At 37.5% G+C, this 23173-nt stretch overlaps 1 protein-coding gene across 4 annotated transcripts in view; it reads right to left on the reverse strand.

The window, feature by feature from the left end:
• ATP2B1 (ATPase plasma membrane Ca2+ transporting 1) overlaps nt 1-23173 on the reverse strand; it is a 131415-nt gene that overhangs the window by 37304 nt on the left and 70938 nt on the right. For all 4 annotated transcript variants that reach the window (XM_029204543.1, XM_029204541.1, XM_029204540.1 and 1 more), the window contains 6 exons: nt 10495-10749; nt 10281-10406; nt 6592-6732; nt 4063-4101; nt 3147-3308; nt 1421-1635 (listed from right to left, as the gene is read on the reverse strand). In XM_029204543.1, the coding sequence (XP_029060376.1) occupies nt 1421-1635; nt 3147-3308; nt 4063-4101; nt 6592-6732; nt 10281-10406; nt 10495-10749 (938 nt within the window). The remainder of the gene's footprint in view (nt 1-1420; nt 1636-3146; nt 3309-4062; nt 4102-6591; nt 6733-10280; nt 10407-10494; nt 10750-23173) is intronic.

Below are 23173 nucleotides of genomic sequence, written 5' to 3' on the forward strand. Positions count from 1 at the left end.
TTTGGGCTAAAATAAACATTTAATAAAAACTTAAAGAAAAATGCTCTTATTTATTTTCTATGAAAGGACTGCAAATCAATCCTGCCTATATCTTTTTGATCAATTGAAAAATTAATATCATTAATGACTCTTCAAAGTGAACTAATGACTGTATTGATAAAATGACTGATTTTACCCATGTGTCTAAAACTTATATTTACCCCAATTATTTCTAATTATTTTAAAACATCAAATAGATGATTACACTGTATTTCATTACTACTTTGACACATTTACCATTTTACTTTTGAAATAAAAGATGTGAAATGCCTGAAAATAAACTCAAACAGTAAGCAAAAAATATTCTTATCATGACACATCTGTTGAAAATTCTTGGGAACACTGAATATAAGAGTGCTGGAGCAGAAACTATGACCAATTACTTTGTGTTGCTCTCTGTCAGCAATACTACTTAAGGAGAAATATTAATTAATATTAGAAAATTGATAAGAGCAGCATTCTTTCATCAGGTATAATTTTACATGTGAAGCCACCTTTTCCATATAAGATATAAAATTGATTAAAAAGTAGATTAATAATCTTCAAACAGAATATTCCTTTAGGTAACCAGCAGCTAGCAAAGCGACTGAAGCTCATTTTTTCGGCATTCTACTAAGAACAAGGAGGAGTTAGCTGCTGTAAATGGAGTGGTCAGAGAAGGTGACATGTGAAGAGACCTGAGTAAAGTCAGACAGCTGATGATTCAAAGGAAGGAACACATGGGTCCTGAAGTGAGACCAGGGTTGGGGTAGTTGAGAAACAGCAGGAAGGCTGGTGAGGCTGGACCAGAGGGGGAGACAGAGGTGGGAGATGAACACTAGAGGAAAGCAAAGGCCAGATGGGGCAGGGCCCTGCAGGCCATAGCAAGGAGCCTTGGATTTCATTCTGACAAGAAGCCACTGGAGGGTTTTATAAAAGGAAACAAGATGATCTGAATTATTTTTTAGAAACATGAGTCTACCATGTGAAGGCAGGACCGTGGGGTCAGGAGGGTCCAAGTGTAGAAACAAGGAGGCCTTAGACGGTTGGATTCAAGTAAACCTCTCTGCTCTTGTACCACAGGCAAATGACAAATATGCTTACTTAAAATGTTATAGATTGGAAACAGGAGGGGACAGGACAACATAACTATCATATGAGGAAATTTAAGCTAGAACCTTCCCCAGCAGAGTTATGCTTAGCTTTGTGTCAAGTCTGCCATCCCAGGAATGTATAGGTCTCGATGCAGAGATCTTCAACTGGGGTGGAGGAGAAGGGAATCAATGACAGCGCTAAAGAAAACAATGTAAATTTATGGAAATCCCCTAGTTCCAGAGCCCAAGAGAAAAGAGCAACCAGTTGTACATTTTCTACACCAGCTGAGACCTTCTTTTCTACTTACCTTGACTGAATAAGCCAGTGAGATAGTGACTGCGAGTGGAAGACCTTCTGGCACGGCTACCACTAAAACCGTAACTCCAATAATGAAGAACTTCACAAAATACTGTATGTAAATCGGTGTGCACTCAGCAAGCCACGGTCTCTTCTGAACCCAGAATGTATCAATTACAAAATATAATACGAGAATGATAACTGTGATGGCAGACATCAACAAACCTACATAAAAAGAAGGAAAATGTAATTATTAAATATTCTAGACACGATTCATTGTCAGTTACATATTAGCCACTGGAAGAATTACAACTACTTTGGTGATATTTATTTTAATTTCGCTGAGAAACTGTTACATCCTTTTTTGTGCTTAACTCATCACTTGACATTACCAGATTTAATTTCTGCTTCCAAGTATAGTCCCGAAACCTAGGAGAAGTGGGAAAAAAGTGTTTATGATTCTTTTCTAGACTTAATTGTATCTTCAGTCTTCTACTAAAGCCGAGACAAAATAATAAGCAATGACAAGGAAATACCAAAAGCTTAGTATAAGCTGGTGCTCTACACATTGGCAAGCTGCTTTCATGACAAAAGAGAAGTTGATAAGAACCTGACCAACGGGGAGACCTGGAATTAAATACCGAACCCCATGTTCTTTACGAAAAAACCACAAATTACCAAAATTACTTAATTTTTTTCATCTATCCTTACTGCTTTACTAACTTAGCAAACCAACAGTTAATCATATATTACAAATCATTTACACCTTTCTGTTTTGTGGGATATTTAGCCCCTTATAAATGAGTATTACAAAATAAGGCATGCCCACCTATCTGGGTCTAAAAATCCAATTCAATGTCTACTAAAATACCATCACCATCTTAAATCCACCCTTTTCCCCAACATTGTATGAGTCAGTATTGCCATTTGGCTACATATTATCAAAAGCAAATATGTGCTATTAGATAATAAGCTTTTTGAGGACAGAAGCAAAAATTAACTTTTTCCAACATAGTCCTAGGAAGTAACAGAATGATGCAATGTAAGTGACTTTAATAGTGTAGCCTGATTTAGCCCACACGTGTTCTTTCATAAAGATACTATTGAAGGGCATGCTATGTTTTTAGCTAAAGCTCTGCTTTATTTCCTCTGAAGAGGAGTCCTGTTCACAGTTGTTTTCTAGTGATGGTTGTAATTTATAACTTCAGCCTCACCAGGATGATTCATTCTAACTGTAACTAATCCATTCAATTTAAGTTAACTATAACTTTTAGAAAAACACACACCTAATTTTTTTTTTCATTGTCAGAACAAAGATAAGAAAATGTGTGGTGAAATTTCTTTTTATTAAAATATAGCTGGGTAATCTTTATGGAGTAACCTCTCTGCTAAGACCTCTCTCTATTGCCCCCAGAAATTCAGAGAGGAGCGTGCAGGCTTGTGAATTGGGCAGCCTTAGGCGCTAATCCTAACCTGACCACTTATTTATTAGCTAGTTGACAGAGGACACTCCCTCTACATAAAATGAGGATAACAGTTCCCAAGCTGCAAAATATTATGAGGATCCACAGTAACTCAAAGGCCTAGTACATTGTAGATAAAACTGAAAATATTTTTAACTCCTCTTCCACTCACAAAGCAATGATTTCCAGTCTTAAGTGTGTCAAAGATGATTTTTAAATAGAAAGGCAGCATATTTTAAAACAAAACGTCTTATTTTCTCATATATATCATACCTGCTTTGCCAATCTGAACAGCCAGCTTTGTTAGTTTCCCTTGTAAAACAGATTTTTCCTTTTTTGGCAAATTTGCTTTCTTTTTGTCTTTTTCATCACCATCTCCACCTTCTTCACTCTTCAAAGGCTGCATTTCCATGGCTGCACCATCCTGGGCTTTTGCTACATTGAAGAGCAAATATAACTTCACTACCTTTTAAAGGCACACGTAACTGTTAACATTTTCAAGCAATTTTTGGGAAAAAAAATCAATTTCTTATAGAAACACAAAAATTTAAACATTTAGCTTCCTGTGTATGTCTGTGCCTACCCAGAGAAAATAAGACAATTAGTGCCACTAGGTTTTGAAACTCTGTACCAGATTTGAGAATGTTGAGCTAGGAAATAGGGATGAGGCATAAGAAGAAATACAGGGTCCTGAAAGAGCTAAATACCAAATCATTTTTCTTCCTGTGTGTTGTGTTAGATAATGAGACTCATTCCAAACACCATAAATCCCTCCCACATAAGTTATGACCATAATGTAGAACATTACGTAGGACCACACATATAGAGAAATGCACATATGCTTACAGACTATTAAACAGCTGCAAAAAAATTTACATTTTATATTTTGTTTCTTATGCATTTTTGCTAGCAATCATATCGTAACCAATGATAAATACTGAAATGCTTAAGTTTAAAGTTACCTACATCTGGACCTTTCTAAGCTTACTACCACAGGTCATAATTAAAGTCTTATTAACATTGTAAAGGCAGCATGAGTCAGGCACTGACAAAAGAGACATTCACCCAAGTAATACAGATTGTTAATTTTCCGCATACATCCTACTTTTGGATGAATACAGTACACAAGAGATGTATTTGTGGATATAATGAGAACAAGCTAAGTGTACTTTTATCCTCCTGAATTTACCTTTGTTGCGATTCTCAATAGCTCCGTCTTGTTTCTTATCTGTAGGAACAAAATGGGAATTAAAGCTTTCCAAAAGAAATGAATACAGCCATGTTAAATTATGCAAAGGTAGCTCACATTTCTATAACAGAACTGTTACACAATGGGGTGTGTGTGTGTGTGTGTGTGTGTGTGTACAGATTAGAAAGCATTTGGCCCATAATGACCTTCTGGCTCTATCACTCCCTAGGTCTTAACCATGGGGGGACACTCTAAAATAATTTGGGGCATCTATACTTGGTTGATATCTCCATAAGACTTTACTCTTTTTTATGCTGCCATACACCCAAATATGGTACAAGAGGTTTTCAAACTAAATACAGATATAAGCCTAAGAATGTGGAAAAGGGAAGGGGTAGAGGGAGGAAGGAATGTCATAGGAAGACAACAGGCACACAGGAGAACTCTGATGGGAATGAGAACCAAATTGGTATGTATAAAAGATAGGGGAGGCAAGCAAGTAAAACTAGAATATGAAGGTACAAAATAAGACAGTAAAACTACTAGTTAAGGTAATCCCCCAATTCACTTAGATTTGGAGGAAAACAGAAAGATGAGAATGTCTAATGTAAAATGTAATCAAGGAGGGAATGGGTCTATTGTTTGGAGTAGGGAGTATAATATTAAAAATGACGAAGAGGAAAGAGAACCACTCAGCCTATTCTTCTTTCAACTTCTCTATCAAGGAGACCTACCTTCAAACTGGAAAACGTGGAACAAATATGGTCAAAGAGGAACAGATGCTCAAGACAGGTGAGGAGACAGAATACCTAGGTACTCTGAATGAGCCCAACTTTGGAAAGAGACCAAACATTCACATTCCAGATTATGAAGGCAACTGAGACAGATTAACCTGGATTATATTAATATATAATATCAATTTATTCAGGGGAATGGTAAAAGAGATGGAAGTCCACAGATGGAAAAACGGTGTCTCCATTACACACACACACACACACACACACACACACTCACTCTCTCTCTCTCTCTCTCACCAAGAATCAAAAACAGCAGTCAGTTAGATGTTAATTCCTGGGAATACTCTTGACTGGATTAATAAAAATAGGTATATAAGATCTTAGAAAAAAAAGGTGCTTGTTGGAAAAGAAACTGTAGGGTTAACAGGAACAAGGTCACGATGTGAACTTCCCTTTCGTTTTTTAATAGGGTCTGTTGACTTTAGTCTCCTGTAAATTAGGATGCAACACAATATATGGTGAAGAGCACACACTTTTGAGTCAGACAAGTGGGTCTGATCTGCCACTAATTAGATCTTCGACTTGGAGCAAGTTATGCAACCTCCATAAGCCTCAGTTTACTTGTCAGAAAAAAGATAAATAGCCTTTTCTGTATGGTTGTAAGGATTATTGAGATAACGCATATAAAGCGGTCCAGAAATGGTATCAGCACTACGCACTGGACCCTTAGGGCAGCACGTGGAGGGCTGCTGCGACGAGTGAGACAGGAAAAACCTACAGCGTGGGGCCTGCCTCCCTTGCCGGCAGCCAGAACTCTTCAAACATAGTTCTCTTTGAAATCAACATTTCACAGCTCAAGACAAAACCCAAAAACCGAACCAAAACACCTAAATATTAAAAACACTGCTGTAGATATAGCAAGCCAAGATTTTAGTAAGGCATTTATTTTATAAGATCTCAAAATACTTACGTGTGTGAGAGAAATATGGACTTACTAGCCCAAGTGAAATTAAATAAATCTAAGCAGTTAAACCACAGTAAAGTGCTATTGCCCTAAAGGGAAAAACTCTGGAGTAAAGGGTGAGGAGGGCTTTTTTAAAAAGGAGACATACTCCGCAACTAAGTGATCCTGAGCTATTTCCCTATGTATAACAGCTTCTTATAAGATCCTTGTGGATAAACTATGGTTATCAAGTTTGCTGATAATAGATCCCCCTTGGAGGGACAGCAGATACAATGGATCAAGACTAAAATTTTAAAACCTTGATATCTAATGATGGGCTGAATATAAGAAGGCAAACACATGAGGTGTCAAAGTGAAGTACTGATCTTATGTCTAAAACCAAGTACATAAGTATAGACTGGGAAATGTTGAGTAGTAGAAAACTTGAAAAAGATGAAAAGCTCAATGAGGCCAAAAAGTGATATGGTTGACAAGGAAAGCTCCTACTGAAGTAGCAAAAAAATAAGCAAAGGAAGTGGGAGTTTAATTCATTTTGCTGGTCAAATGACAGGGAGATTTTAAAGTATTCAAGGAGATGCTGAATACATCTGGCTATGGTAAAGCAGGATTGATATCTTCTTTCATAAAGCCCTCCTCAGACTACTAAGTCTTAAAAAAAAATTCCCCCTCCATCAATTCTACCTCTTGAAAGTACTATGCTGGGTAACTAATTTTTTGTAGAACTCTTCATTTCAAAATCTGATGAAACAGGTATTTTTTGGATGAGTTCTTACAATCTAGCTGCCGTATTTCCAAATACCAATTCTTATAGCATATTGTTATCCTTACTTTTCTTTTCCTTTTTCTTCTCATCTTTCTTCTCTTCCTCTTCACCTCCAGCTCCAAGTAAGGTAAAGATAATTCCAGTTTGAGAATTTATACCCACAGCAGTAACTACCATTCTTCCAGAGCCTTCCATTACATGAGTACCTACGACAACAGAAAATGTGTTTTTAAAATTCAACAACACATTAAAATAAAACCAAAATTCTTGTGCTTAAGGTTTTAAGTCTGTAATAAGTCATCTGAGTTCAAAGCTCACTCTACCAGTCATTTATCATGTGATACTGGGCAAACTGTAACATCTCAATTACTAGTCCATAAACGTGGATAACAGTACCTATACTCTGTAAAAATGAGACGCAAATTAAGTCTGTAAGTGTAAAGTGTTTGGCACATTGCCTGGAATTTTAGGGGTTCAATGAATGTTCAATATTTAAATTATAACTGTATTATTATTATTATTAGGGACAATTCACTTATAAAGAAATGTGCTTACAACAAAAAGGATCACACAGCAACAACTGACATATTCCTAAGCCAACCCCACCACCTTTCCCTAACCCAGGCTTTCATGCCAGCCCACCTAGATCACTGCAACAGCAGCCTAGCTAGTTTCTGTCTTTCCAGTTCATCCTGAAATAGGTTTACCTTTCCTAAGATGTGATTTTATCATAAGCCTCTCATGACTCCAAAACTTCTGACCCTCACTGACTACTGGATAAAGTTCAAAGTCTTCACATGGAGACCAAACAACACTCCCAACTTTTTCATCCATTAGCCTAACATAAAACTCCATTACAAAAAGCTGGAGAGCAGAGATGGGAACACTGACTGAATTCTGATTGTCCCTCACAACAGTCTTGCAAGCAGCAGGCATTATTATTCTTATTTCCTAGAAACTTGCCCAATGTTACACAACTATTAAGTGACAAGGCAGATTCAATCCAGCTCTGTCAGAGCACAGAGGGCATATTCTTCTTATGATATAATGTCACTAAGGTTGCTCACAACTCTCCAACCTGTATGACCACACCTCTACATCTTTCCCTCACTCATTAAAAGGCTTCCCACCTCTCTAATATTTTTGTGAATTTTAAGTAACTTTCAAAACTTAACTCTTTTTAATATACTCAATAAAGTCTTCTTTATAGTTATCACTTATTTATTTGATCTCCTAGTTTACAACCACCTGGAGGGCAGGGTCTGTAGCACATACTATACCATCCTGTGTACCAAAACAATGTTCAATGGTAATTTGCAAAATAAGATCGTAAAGCACATGTACTTACTCCAGTACTTAAAAATTTATATTTGGCTGTTAATTACTAAGTAATTTATCCAATATGAATTTTTTTGGCCTTTGATTTTCCTGCTTTAAAAAATCTATATTCTGACTATTTCACTAATTATTAGCTTCTTTGTCAGTAAAAATGCAAGGGAAACAAGAAATTAAATTAAGGACAGTGAAACAATATTTATTGAGCAAGGATTAAATGTAAAAGACAGTTTGTTTCTTTTAACAATTCTAGCTTTCAGCAAATTTCAGTTTTTTATGTTCTGTTCTTCTCGACCACAGGTAATCAAATGTTGGCAGGTAATATGCTCAGGCAAAGTAAACAGTTTTTGTTCTGGTCATATCCCTACCGCTAACTGAATAACTACTTTTAAACATCTAAATTTAAAAAGCCAAGAACAGCAGTGAGAGATGGCATCATGAGAATAAATTTAAAAATAAATGCATTTCATGTTTTCAGTACATTTTTGGAAGAGGGAAATAAATGCAGAAAAACTTTCCCACCCGTACTGTGATAAGGAACTCCAGAAAGTTATTTCAGTCTTTTCTTAAACATGGAAAATTTATAGAGTCCTCTTGGTATACTTGGTGTGCCGGGAACCTGAGTCTACAAAAACTTACCAGCCATCTCTGTTAAAACAGAAAAGGACCAAGGTTCCGTTAAAGGATGTCATTCTGAAGAGCTAAGCACTGTGTGAATAAGCTAGATGTACATCAAAGCCCATGAAGTATACATGGCAAAAAGGCAAGAGGAGACTACCTCAGTTCACCAAATACTGTGGCCTGGTCAGTCTGTGGCAGTTAGGTATGACTAGCTAGCTTCCCTCTCCTTTGGAAAAATCACAGATTTTACTTGGCTAACATTAACCACAGTTTCTTATAAGTATGGCAAGGAATAAGTAAAATAAGTATACATTAAACTTAAATACATTATATATCCAAGATATTTCTATTTGGAATGAATTTCAAGCAGAGCAATATAAAGAAAAATTCAAACAGAGTAGGAATGTTCTTAGTAGTGCAGGATATTGAAGGTATACAAATCCCAAGATTTTTTCAAAGAAACAAAAGTCTATATTAAAATGAAACTTTCCCCCCATTTATAATGCTGTTTATAAATGTATATACATGAAATTACTCTGATTTTTAGTGGTGGGACGTTTTACAATAAGCCTTTTGGCACATATTTACAAATCTTAAAAAGGTAATAGTTAAGCTTAAGTATGTGCCCCGAAGTTGTGATTCTAACTTAACTGACCCTTGTCACACGTTTGACTTTGGTTTCAGTAAAACCATGTCCAACCAATTAGAATATAAAGTTCACAGAGAAGTGAAAAGGTATAGCTGCCAAGTTATTAAATATTTAAATAAGCAGAATCTCCTTCCAATGTAGGAAATGTTAGCATTCCATTAACATCTGAAAATAATAATTAAAGACAAATAGGCAACATTTTCTTACTCCAAATGCTAGTATAGCTCAGTCTAAAAATCTATTTAAACCAAATGTCTTACAAGCAATTTTGTAAATTCTATAAAGAACACTAGAAAATTAAGAGTAGGAAACTGAAAATCAAAAGCTAAGGAACTGGTATAATTTTGGAGACAAGTTGTGGTACTCTGGTTTCCTTTCATGTAGCATCTTAGAAGGCAGCTTGTAATTTTTTTCATTATCCCTTCCATTTCATTTCCAATTAACCTTAGGTCTAGCTATCAACAGTTAAGCTGTTGTAAAAGCCTCCTAAGTAGACACCCACCTCCCCTTTTCAGACAGCACCCTCACTACACAAAGCCTTAGATTTTCAGAACATGTCTTAACCGTGTGCAAATTCAGTTCTGCCTAGAAGATGCGGTACTACTCCTGGACCTATTTATTATTAATCATATTACCTTAGATAAATAGTTAATGTCTCAGACTCATTCCTCAGTAGTTAAATGAGAAAGCAAGATTAGGTTAACTTTAAGGATTTTATGAGTTGTTTTTTTTTTTAATCCTGTCCTTTGTAGACCATCATAGAGAATTCATTAATTTGCTTTAAACACACAATCATTCTTTAATTTTATATTACAATAGCCCTTAAGAATAAATGTAAAACAGATCAATTTAACAGAGATCATTAGGCTTATACTTTAGTTTTATCATTATACTAACATTAACACCGACTCTCAAATCTCTTCATTTTTTTGGACTCGGGTTCCTCATTTGTAAAATACAGTTCTGGATTTAAAGATCTCTAACGTCTCTGCTGACTTACAAAAGAAAGTCTCTAAAGTTTATAAGGGTAGAAGCTAACATAAAATACAGATTCCTCTTCACATTTACTGGCTCTTTGGGGAACTGTCTGCTGACAGTGGTATATAGTTGCGGAGGAGGAAAAAGTTCAGTTATAAAAGAAATTCGTACCTGATAAAAGTAAGGGATCCTTATCTAAAGACTTCTTAACATGATCAGATTCACCAGTCAATGAGCTTTCATCAATTTTAAGATCATTGCCTTGAATAAGTATGCCATCAGCGGGAAGAAGATCACCTAAAACAAAATAAAGGTATGCTAAACTGTGAACAAGATTACAATAACATCACATCATGTGTAAGATGCACTGCCCTTTTTTACTTACCATATTTCACTTGAGCAATATCTCCAACTGTAATGTCAGCTACAGGTATCTGAATGACTTGACCACCCCTGATGACTGTGAACTTCTGTTCTTGTTCAATTCGACTCTGCAAACCTCTGAACTGTTTTTCCTTACTCCAGTCATTGAAAGCTGTTACTAATACTACACACACTACTGACAAGAGGATTGCAGCTCCTTCAATCCAACCAGTTTCACCTTCACCTTCTTCCTCTCCAACAGAAACGTCTCCACAAACTATTTGGAAAGAAAGAAAATGCTGATCAAAAAAGATTCTGAATTGATGGCAACAGATATGTAATTATGATGTTTATAGGCCCCGTTAACTTTGCTTACAGCTCTAAACACTTTATTGATTCAAAGCATTCCATAATGATGCTGCTGCTTACTCTGTTAATTTCAAGCTCCCTGCCTCTGAGGACTCTCATCTTTAGGGTAGGGAGGCAGTCTAGGGTACCTGTTAAGAGTGAGGACACTGGGGAAGATTAAATCTCGACCCTAAGGCAAGTTACTTGAGACTCAGTTTCTTCCATCTGTCAAATTAGGAGACCACCACTTACTGCAGAGTTGTTGAGAGAATTAAATGCGAAGACCCTTGTAAAGAAGGTAGAGCAGTGGCTGAGACATCCTTCACACTCAACCAATAGTTAATGCTATTACTACATATAGTAGGCAAGTCATACATGGAAAGTTAAGTATTATGTGTTTACCCATGAACCATGCTTATTTACCATATCAGTTTCACTGGAGTATGATAAAAGCTTGACTTTCATAACAAAAATTTAAGCAAAGTGCTACTCATTCATTCAACTATTTGAGCACCTACTTTAGGTGCCAACTCTGTTTTCAAAGCTAAGGATGTAACAGTGAATAAGACATATAAGCTCCTACTCCTCAGGGAACCTATACTCAGATTGGTAGGTGTGAATGAGAGATGAAAAAATCAGATAATAAAACCCAAGTAATTAATTTCAGATACCGTAAGTGTCATGAAGAAAATAAAATATGGTGATGTGCTAGCAAATGAAAGAAGAGGGCTAACTGTGGTTGGGTGAACAGAGAAGACCCCTCTGAGGTGTCCATGACACTTGAGCTAGGAGCCAAATGATATGAGTGAATTAGCCATATAGATTTAAGGGAAGAGGATTCCGGAGAGAGATTAAAGTCAGCACAGAGGCTCTATGGCAGAAAAGACTTTAGAAAAAGACAGAGGTGGGGACAAAAGAAACCTCAAAACTGTAGGGCCAGTAATGGTGAAGAATGAACAAGGATGGTACTTTTTGAACCTTGGGCTGTAATCTATTTGTGAGTCTAAAATCAATTCAGACCTTCAAGATGGTGGAGGAACAGGACATGGAGATCACTTCCTCGACACAAATACATCAGAAATGCATCTACACGTGGAACAACTAACTCCTACAGAACACCTACTGAACGCTGGCATAAGACCTCAGACTTCCCAAAACGCAAGAAACTCCCCACGTACCAGGGTAGGGCAAAAGAAAAAACAGAGACAAAAGAATAGGGGCGGGATCTGCAACAGTGGGAGGGAGCTGTGAAGGAGGAAAGGTTTCCACACAGTAGGAAGCCCCTTTGTGGGCGGAGACGGCGGGTGGCGGAGGGAGAAAGCTTCGGAGCCGCGCAAGAGAGCACAGCAACAGGGGTGCGGGGGTCAAAGCGGGGAGATTCCAGCACAGAGGATCGGTGCCGATCAGCACTCACCAGCCCGAGAGGCTTGTCTGCTCACCGGTTGGGGCGGGTAGGGACTGGGAGCTGAGGCTCGGGCTTCTTCAGAGGTCAGATCCCAGGGAGAGGACTGGGGTTGGCTGCGTGAACACAGCCTGAAGGGGCTAATGCGCCACAGCTAGCCGGGAGGGAGTCCGGGAAAAAGCCTGGACCTGCCCAAGAGGCGAGAGACCATTGTTTCCGGGTGTGCGACGAGAGGAGATTCAGAGCACCGCCTAAACGAGCTCCAGAGACGGCCGCGAGCTGCGGCTATCAGTGTGGACCCAAGAGACGGGCATGAGAGGCTAAGTCTGCTGCTGCCGCCACCAAGAAGCCTGTGTGCAAGCACAGGTCACTATCCACACCTCCCCTGCCGAGAGCCTGTGCAGCCCACCACTGCCAGGGTCCCGGGATCCAGGGACTTCTCCGGGAGAACGCACGCGTGCCTCAGGCTGTTGCAACGTCATGCTGGCCTCTGCCTGGCCTCTGCTGCCGAAGGCTCACCCAGCATTCCGTACCCCTCCCACCTCACAGCCTGAGTGAGCCAGAGCCCCTAATCAGCCGCTCCTTTAACCCCGTCCCGTCTGGGCGGGGAACAGACGCCCTCGGGCGACCTACACGCAGAGGCAGGGCCAAATCCAAAGCTGAGCCCCAGGAGCTGTGCAAAGAGAAAGGGAAATCGCTCCCAGCAGCCTCAGGAGCAGTCGATTAAATCTCCACAATCAACCTGACGTACCCTGCGCATCTGTGGAATACCTGAAGGGACAACGAATCATCCCAAACTTTAGGAGGTGGACTTTGTATGATTTTGTCTGTATAGCTTTGATTTAACCATTTGTCCTAGGGTTCTGTCTGTCCTTTTCTTTTTTTAAGGATAGTTTTTAGCGCTTGTTATCATTGGTGGATTTGTTTTTTTGGTTTGGTGCCTCTCTTCTTTCTTTATTACTTTTTAATTCTTTTTGTACTTTTAATAATTTTTTTATTTTAATAACTTTTATTTTTTCTCTTTCTTTCTTTCTCCCTTTTCTTCTGAGCCATGTGGCTGACAGGGTCTTGGTGCTCCGGCCGGGTGTCAGGCCTGAGACTCTGTGGTGGGAGAGCCAAGTTCAGGACACTGGTGCACCAGAGACCTCCCGGCTCTGCCTAATGTCAAATGGCAAGAGCTCTCCCAGAGATCTCGATCTCAACTCTAAGACCCAGCTCCACTCAACGACCAGCAAGCTACAGTGCTGGACACCCCATGCCAAACAACTAGAAAGACAGGAACACAATCCCAGCCATTAGCAGAGAGGCTGCCTAAAATCATAATAAGGCCACAGACACCCCAAAACACACCACGGGATGCAGTCCTGCCCACCAGAAAGACAAGATCCAGCCTCATCCACCAAAACACAGGCAATAGTCCCCTCCACCAGAAAGCCTACACAACCCACTGAACCAACCTTAGCCACTGGGGGCAGACACCAAAAACAACGGGAACTATGAACCTGCAGCCTGTGAAAAGGAGACCCCAAACACAGTAAGTTAAGCAAAATGAGAAGACAGAGAAACACACAGCAGATGAGGGAGCAAGGTAAAAATCCAACATACCAAACAAATGAAGAGGAAATAAGCAGTCTACCTGAAAAGGAGTTCAGAGTAATGATAGTAAAGATGATCCAAAATCTTGGAAATAGAATGGAGAAAACAAAAGAAACGTTTAACAAGGACATAGAAGAATGAAAGAGCAAACAATGATGAACAACACAATAAATGAAATTAAAAATTCTCTAGAAGAAATCAATAGCAGAATAACTGACGCAGAAGAATGGATAAGTGACCTGGAAGATAAAATAGTGGAAATAACTACCACAGAGCAGAATAAAAAAGAATGAAAAGAATTGAGGACAGTCTCAGAGACCTCTGGGACAACACTGAATGCACCAACATTCGAATTATAGGGATACCAGAAGAAAAAGAGAAAAAAGAAAGGGAATGAGAAAATATATGAAGAGATTATAGTTGAAAACGTCCCTAACGTGGGAAAGGAAATAGTCAATCAAGTCCAGGAAGCACCGAGAGACCCATACAGGATAAATCCAAGGAGAAACATGCCAAGACACATATTACTCAAACTATCAAAAATTAAATACAAAGAAAACATATTAAAAGCAGCAAGGGAAAAACAAAAATTAACATACAAAGGAATCCCCATAAGGTTAACAGCTGATCTTTCAGCAGAAACTCTGCAAGCCAAAAAGGAGTGGCAGGACCTATTTAAAGGGATGAAAGGGAAAAACCTACAACCAGGATTACTCTACCAAGCAAGGATTGCATTCAGATTGGATGGAGAAATTAAAACCTTTACAGACAAGCAAAAGGTGAGAGAATTCAGCACCACCAAACCAGCTTTACAACAAATGCTAAAGGAACTTCTCTAGGCAGGAAACACAAGAGAAGGAAAAGACTTACAATGATAAGCCCAAAACAATTAAGAAAATGGTAGTAGGAACATATATATCGATAACTACCTTAAACATAAATGGACTAAATGCTCCCACCAAAAGACACAGACTGGCTGATTAGATACAAAAACAAGACCCATGTATATGCTGTCTACAAGAGACCCACTTCAGACCTAGGGACACATACAGACTGAAAGTGAGGGGATGGAAAAAGATATTCCATGCAAATGGAAACCAAAAGAAAACTGGAGTAGCAATTCTCATATCAGACAAAATAGACTTTAAAATAAAGACTATTACAACAGACAAAGAAGGACACTACATAATGATCAAAGGATCAAGGAGAATGATATAACAATTGTAAATATTTATGCACCAAACATAGGAGCATCTCAGTACATAAGGCAAATGCTAACAGCCATAAAAGGGGATATTGACAGTAACACAGTCGTAGTAGAGGACTTCAACACCCCACTTCCACCAATGGACAGATCATCCAAAATGAAAATAAAGAAAGAAACACAAGCTTTAAATGATACATTAAACAAGACAGACTTAATTGATATTTATAGGACATTCCATCCAAAAACAACAGAATACACTTTCTTCTCAAGTGCTCATGGGACATTCTCCAGGATAGATCATAACTTGGGTCACAAATCAAGCCTTGGTAAATTTAAGAAAATAGAAATCGTATCAAGTATCTTTTCCAACCACAACGCTATGAGACTAGATATCAATTACAGGAAAAAAAATCTGTAAAATAACGAACACATGGAGGCTAAACAATACACTACTAAATAACCAAGAGATCACTGAAGAAATCAAAGAGAAAATCAAAAACTACCTAGAAACAAATGACAATGAAAACACAACGCCTCAAAACCTATGGGATGCAACAAAAGCAGTTCAAAGAGGTAAGTTTATAGCAATAGAATCCTACCTCAAGAAACATGAAACATCTCAAATAAACAACATAACCTTACACCTAAAGCAATTAGAGAAAAGAACAAACCCCCCCCCAAAGTTATCAGAAATCATAAAGATCATAAAGATCAGATCAGAAATAAATGAAAAAGAAATAAAGGAAACAATAGCAAAGATCAATGAAACTAAAGGCTGGTTCTTTGAGAAGATAAACATAATTGATAAACCATTAGCCAGACTCATCAAGAAAAAAAGGGAGAAGACTCAAATCAACAGAATTAGAAATGAAAAAGGAGAAGTAACAACTGACACTGAAGAAATACAAAGGATCATGGGAGATTATTACAAGCAACTATATGCCAATAAAATGGACAAATTCTTAGAAAAGCACAACCTTCCGAGACAAACAGGAAGAAACAGAAAATATAAACAGACCAATCACAAGCACTGAAATTGACACTGTGGTTAAAAATCTTCCAACAAACAAAAGCCCAGGACCAGATGGCTTCACAGGCAAATTCTATCAAACATTTAGAGAAGAGCTAACACCTATATTTCTCAAACTCTTCCAAAACACAGCAGAGGGAGCAACGCTCCCAATCTCATTCTACAAGGCCACCATCACCCTGATACCAAAACCAGACAAATATGTCACAAAGAAAGAAAAGTACAGGCCAGTATCACTGATGAACATAGATGCAAAAATCCTCAACAAAATACTAGCAAACAGAATCCAACAGCACATTAAAAGGATCATACACCATGATCAAGTGGGGTTTATCCCAGGAATGCAAGGATTCTTTAATATACGCAAATCAGTCAATGTGATAAACCATATTAACAAATTAAAGGAGAAAAACCATATGGTCATCTCAATAGATGCAGAAAAAGCTTTCGACAAAATTCAACACCGATTTATGATAAAAACCCTCCAGAAAGTAGGGACAGAGGGAACTTACCGCATCATAATAAAGGCCGTATATGACAAACCCACAGCCAACATTGTTCTCAATGGTGAAAAACTGAAACCATTTCCTCTAAGATCAGGAACAAGATAAAGCTGTCCACTCACACCACTTATTCAACATAGTTTTGGAAGTTCTAGCCACCAGCAATCAGAGAAGAAAAAGAAATAAAAGGAATCCAAATCGGAAAAGAAGTTAAGCTGTCACTGTTTGCAGATGACATGATACTATACACAGAGAATCCTAAAGATGCTACCAGAAAACTACTAGAGCTAATCAATGAATTTGGTAGAGTAGCAGGATACAAAATTAATGCACAGAAATCTCTTGCATTCCTATTCACTAATGATGAAAAATCTGAAAGAGAAATTAAGGAAACACTCCCATTTACCACTGCAACCAAAAGAATAAATACCTAGGAATAAACTTACCTTAGAAGACAAAAGACCTGTATGCAGAAAAATATAAGATACTAATGAAAGCAATTAAAGATGATACAAACAGATGGAGAGATATACCATGTTCTTGGATTGGAAGAATCAACATTGTGAAAATGACTCCACTACCCAATGCAATCTACAGATTCAATGCAATCCCTATCAAATTACCACTGGCATTTTTCACAGAACTAGAACAAAAAATTTCACAATTTGTATGGAAACAAAAAAGACCCCGAATAGCCAAAGCAATCTTGAGAAAGAAAAACGGAGCTGGAGGAATCAGGCTCCTTGACTTCAAACTATACTACAAAGCTACAGTAATCAAGACAGGATGGTACTGGCACAAAGACAGAAATATAGATCAATGGAACAGGACAGAAAGCCCAGTGATAAACCCACGCACATATGGTCACCTTATCTTTGATAAAGGAGGCAAGAATATACAATGGAGAAAAGGCAGCCTCTTCAGTAAGTGGTGCTGGGAAAACTGGACAGCTACATGTAAAAGAATGAAATTAGAACATTCCCTAACACCATACTCAAAAATAAACTCAAAATGGATTAAAGACCTAAACGTAAGGCCAGACACTATGAATCTCTTAGAGGGAAACATAGGCAGAACACTCTTTGACATAAATCACAGTAAGATCCTTTTTGACCCAACTCCTAGAGAAATGGAAATAAAAATAAAGAAATGGGATCTAATGAAACTTAAAAGCTTTTGCACAGCAAAGGAAACAATAAACAAGACAAAAAGACAACCCTCAGAATGGGAGAAAATATTTGCAAATAAAGCAACTGACAAAGGATTAATCTCCAAAGTTTATAAGCATCTCATGCAGCTCAATATCAAAAACATAAACAACCCAATCCAAAAATGGGCAGAAGACCTAAAGAGACATTTCTCCAAAGAAGATACAGATTGCCAACAAACACATGAAAGGATGCTCAACATCAGTAATCATTACAGAAATGCAAATAAAAACTACAGTGAAGTATCACCTCACACCAGTCAGAATGGCCATCATCAAAAAATCTACGAACAATAAATGCTGGAGAGGGTTTGGAGAAAGGGGAACCCTCTTACACTGCTGGTGGAAATGTAAACTGATACAGCCACTATGGAGAACAGTAAGGAGGTTCCTTAAAAAACTAAAAATAGAACTACCATACGACCCAGCAATCCCACTACTGGGCATGTACCTTGAGAAAACCATAATTCCAAAGAGTCATGTACCACAATGTTTACTGCAGCTCTATTTACAATAGCCAGGAAATGGAAGCAACCTAAGTGTCCATTGACAGATGAATGAATAAAGAAGATGTGGCACATACGAAGTATTACTGTCAGAAAAAGAAATAAAATTGAGTTATTTGTAGTGAGGTGGATGGACCTAGAGTCTGTCATACAGAGTAAAGTAAACCAGAAAGAGAAAAACAAATACCGTATGCTAACACATATATATGGAATCTAAAAAAATGGTTCTGATGAACCTAGGTGCAGGACAGGAATAAAGACGCAGACGTAGAGAATGGACTTGAGGACACGGGGAGGGGGAAGGGTAATCTGGGACGAAGTGAGAGAGTGGCATGGACATATATACACTACCAAATGTAAAACAGATAGCTAGTGGGAAGCAGCCACATAGCACAGGGAGGTCAGCTCGGTGCTTTGTGACCACTTAGGGGGGTGGGAGGGAGATGCAAGAGGGAGGAGATATGGGGATAAAGTATATGTATAGCTTATTCAATTCGTTATAAAGCAGAAACTAACACACCACTGTAAAGCAATTATACTCCAATAAAGTTGTTTTTAAAATAAATGAAGAAAATAAAATCAATTCAGTGGCTCATGACCAGAATTTTGAAAAATGAAAGAGAACAAAATAGAAAGGATATGCATGTAGTAAAGGTGAACTGTTTTTTGAAAGCTTACTTTGGTTATTTTTAAATTCACACGAAGGAGTATGTTCTTTGTTCCTATGTAAAGTTCTTTCTTACTGAGCATTGAGCTAAAATCTCTGAAAGTCAATGGTTCTCTTAGGAAATGCAGAACAGGAAATGGATTATTCACAAGAAAATAATGAGTAAACCAATGACACTAGAAATGATTAAAGCATATTCCAGAAGAGTGAGCATGAACTAAAGAGAGGACTTGAGGTGCAAGGGTGCTGAATAAAGATGAATCAGGGAGAGGTATGTGGGACAGATAAAGGGAGAGAAGACAGAAGCTGGAGAAAAATCAATTTGCGTGAAATGGAACAATCACCATCCCCACCAAATGGGCATGATGTGAACAATCACAAAAAATATCCGTGTGAAGATCAGCAGGATTCAGCCACCAGTGGGTATAAAGCATATTCTCCAAAGGAGATGGCTAGATGATCTACTGAGAGTGCTGGCCCCGCCATCCAAATACTAAAACTTCTATTTTATTTATTTTCAAGCTGAAGAAATAACTATGTATCACTGCATACAATAACCAATTAAGTGAATCTATGGTTTACATTATTTTAAATAGTAGAAGCTGTAAAGACAGCTTCCCCTTACCTTTCCCCCTGCCCAGAATATCAGAGATTTGCTCTCTGAATTACATAAAGCAAGTCTGAACTCAAGAACAGATGAAGGTTGAAATACTATACTGACCACTTTCACCAACCTTGAGGCAGTGCTAAAATATTATCTTCCAAATAAAGCTCTACAGTGGTCTTACTGGTTAAAAACATAAAAATGCAATACTTGGGACTTCCCTGGTGGTTCAGTGGTTAAGACTCTGCACTTTCACTGTAGGGGGTGCGGGTCTGATCCCTGGTCAGGGAACTGGGATCCCGCATGCTTGCACCGTATGGCCAAAAAATAAAATAAAATACAATTAAAAAACAATTAAAAATATATTAAATTAAAATCAAGTGATGGCAGGGGATTCCCTTACTGAAGATTGAAAAAAAAAAAAAAAGCAATACTTTTTAATAGTGAATGACAGACTCATATCAGAAGATGAAATTTACCAGTCGTATTTCAAGAAAAACTTTTACATAACTGGTGGATGGAAGTGAAAATAAGTATCATGATTTAGTGAGTACACTAAAATCTTCACTTGGATTTACCTAATGTTGAGTTTTTTCCAGCTATGACAGATATTAAAACCAAGTTCTGAAAGAAAACAAACTTAGATCCAAATCAGGCTAAATCAAGATTATAAACTATAATAATGTATATTTAATCATGCTATTAATAATGATGCTTTTATTTCATTTTATTTATTTATTTATTTATTTTTGGCTGTGTTGGGTCTTCGTTTCTGTGCAAGGGCTTTCTCTAGTTGCGGCAAGCGGGGGCCACTCTTCATCGCGGTGCGCGGGCCTTTCACTGTCGCGGCCTCTCTTGTTGCGGGGCACAGGCTCCAGACGCGCAGGCTCAGTAGTCGTGGTTCACGGGCTTAGTTCTCTGCAGCATGTGGAATCTTCCCAGACCAGGGCTCGAACCCGTGTCCCCTGCATTAGCAGGCAGATTCTCAACCACTGCGCCACCAGGGAAGCCCAATAATGATGTTTTAAGGCTACTAAAAATCAAAAATTTAAATGTTCACCTTTTTAATCTTTAATTTCTATTTATGTATATGTTTTAAAATGCTCACAGTATAAATAACTTTAAATATATATAATTCATAAATGCATCATTTGGAGACATATGCTCATATCTTTTCTTTATAGGGTAAATAACCAAAAAAGGTTAAAGACAATGCAACAGAGGTTAAGGGAAAGGAATTGTGAGACAATTATTTAATTTTCAGCTTTAAATCTCACATGCATATGTATTTATAACTAAACTACTGAATATTTCAAAAGAGTGTGAAACAAGTTAGTGACATATTTCATTTCATATATAGTTCTACTTTATATTACACAAATAAACTTAGAATGATCGTGAAATAGACAGTATTAAAGTATTTCTAGAAACTGAATCTTTTTCCTACTGATGGCCATTACAAATTTTTAAGGGAGCTGCAGGGAAAAAAAAAGTAAAATCAAAGTTAGGAAAGGACTGTAGTTTACCATTTATACATGGGAGAAAAAAAAAGTATTTTAATAATGTTTTCAGTAAAGTCCAAGTGTAAATACAATAATAAAAGTCGATTTTTACTAAAGGCGCTCCCTTGTAAATATATTCACCTGAGAGGTACACACCATCTAAATTCAGCCTATGCTCTCTACACCACAGGGCAAATATGCCATTCTAAAATCCCCTACGTGATTCTTGGGTGGTATATCAAGTGTATATATATTAATAGCATAAAAAAGCGGTTCTCAAAGTGTTGTTTAAGAACTCCAGGGGGATCCTCGAGGTCAAAACTGTTTTTAGAATAACACTAAGATGCTATTTTGCCTCATATTTCATGAATGTATAGTGAAACTTTCCAAAGACTACATTACATGTGCTAAATACAACAAAATGAATGCAGAAGCAGATGAGAATCCAGTTATCTTCAATTAAACCAGACCTCAGTGAGATACAATGATGTTACAAACACCACTACTATTATTTCATTTCAAACTTCATTAATAATTACAGTAATTATAATTATATATTATAATATTTGTTATTTTTAAATGCACTGATAAATATTTTTAAATTTCTCAGTTTTAATTTAGAATACAGTAAATACCTACAGACATAACTCACATAATCAAAACCTCTTTGGAGTTCTCAATACTTAGAGAGTGTAAAAGGGTTCTGAGACCAAAGAGTTTGAGAACCACTAGTTGTATACAGTGACTATAGATTTATGTGGGTTATAGTGCTTATTTTCACACTAAATAGTACTAGTAAGAAATTTTGATAATTTGGATTTCTATGACTATAGATTTACAATTAATGGATTTCCTTTTAAGCAAGTATCCACTTCTTAGTGTTAAATGTAACATGATGAAAAGATACATGAAATATACTAATAAGTGTTTTTTTAAAAAGTGCAAACACTAAACTTTTACCATGGAGCAAAAATGCCTTTATATGGTTTATTAACACCTTCTGGTAGATTTTGAGTCTCTTTAAAGGGCCTTAAGACACCAACAACTCTAGATTATCTTCTCAGTTGGATCTAATACCAGTTATCTCCTTAGGCAAATATAAAAAAGGGCCTGTCACTGTATCCTACAAATGAAGCAGTCTGAATTCCAAGATTTGCGCCCAGATCCCGTTAGTAAAAAAAAAACCTACTCCCACTGAAAATAGTTTTCTTCAGTTTTCTTATAGTTTGGGGAAAAAATGTTAAAAGTAAAAAGTTTTTAATCATCTGCTAACGCACTCAAGCCTAGAGCACCAATTCCCAGTATTCTATGACAGCTGGATAAACCGAGCAGTAAAGAATTTAACTGCATGTTGCTAAACATGGTATCACCTCCCTTTCCAGATGAAAAGACACATACACTTACCCATCCTCACACCTACCCACTTGTGCACACATACATATACATGAGCACCACAGACACATACACAAAAACATTTAAGAAATCTCAGAGGATATATATCAAAATGATAATCTCTAAAATGTGGGATTTTCAGTAAATATGATTTCCTTTGAATTGTCATTTCCCCCCCTAATTTTTCAACAGCAAAACACGTACCGCTTATTTAATAAATAAAAGTTTAAAAAATAATTTGGCTCAATACTGATAAGAATATTGCCTAAATCCTTTCTTATATACATCAGTGATTCTCAACTGCAGGCAATTTTGCCCCCCCCCCACCATAGGATACCTGGCTACCACTGGAGATACTCTTGGTTGCCAAGGTGACAATGAATGTTCCCGTGAAAAATGTCAACAGTGCCCTCTGAGAATCCTGATCTCCACAGACTTCAGCCTCAGATCCACTCGCTTATGCTGTGACCCACTACCTCCTCCCGCCCGCCCCCGCCAAAAGTTCCCTCTCACATGAGTTCTAGGCATACCTTTGAAAGAATTACTTTAAATGATTACCTAAGCCAACTTTTAGAGTTAGCAAATATTTATTAAACTCTTAATAACTTGAAAGGCAGAAGAATGAAGCTTTCACAAACAAAAATATTTTGGTGAATCACTCTTCTGATATATAAAATACTAATGGTTCACTCTATAGCTTCTTAAATATAGTGACCAAAACCCAAGCTAGATCTCCA

This window comes from Monodon monoceros, unplaced genomic scaffold, assembly GCF_005190385.1.
Source record: "Monodon monoceros isolate NGI ecotype Baffin Bay Population unplaced genomic scaffold, NGI_Narwhal_1 Super_Scaffold_6, whole genome shotgun sequence".
In the NCBI taxonomy this organism is placed as follows: Eukaryota; Metazoa; Chordata; class Mammalia; order Artiodactyla; family Monodontidae; genus Monodon; species Monodon monoceros.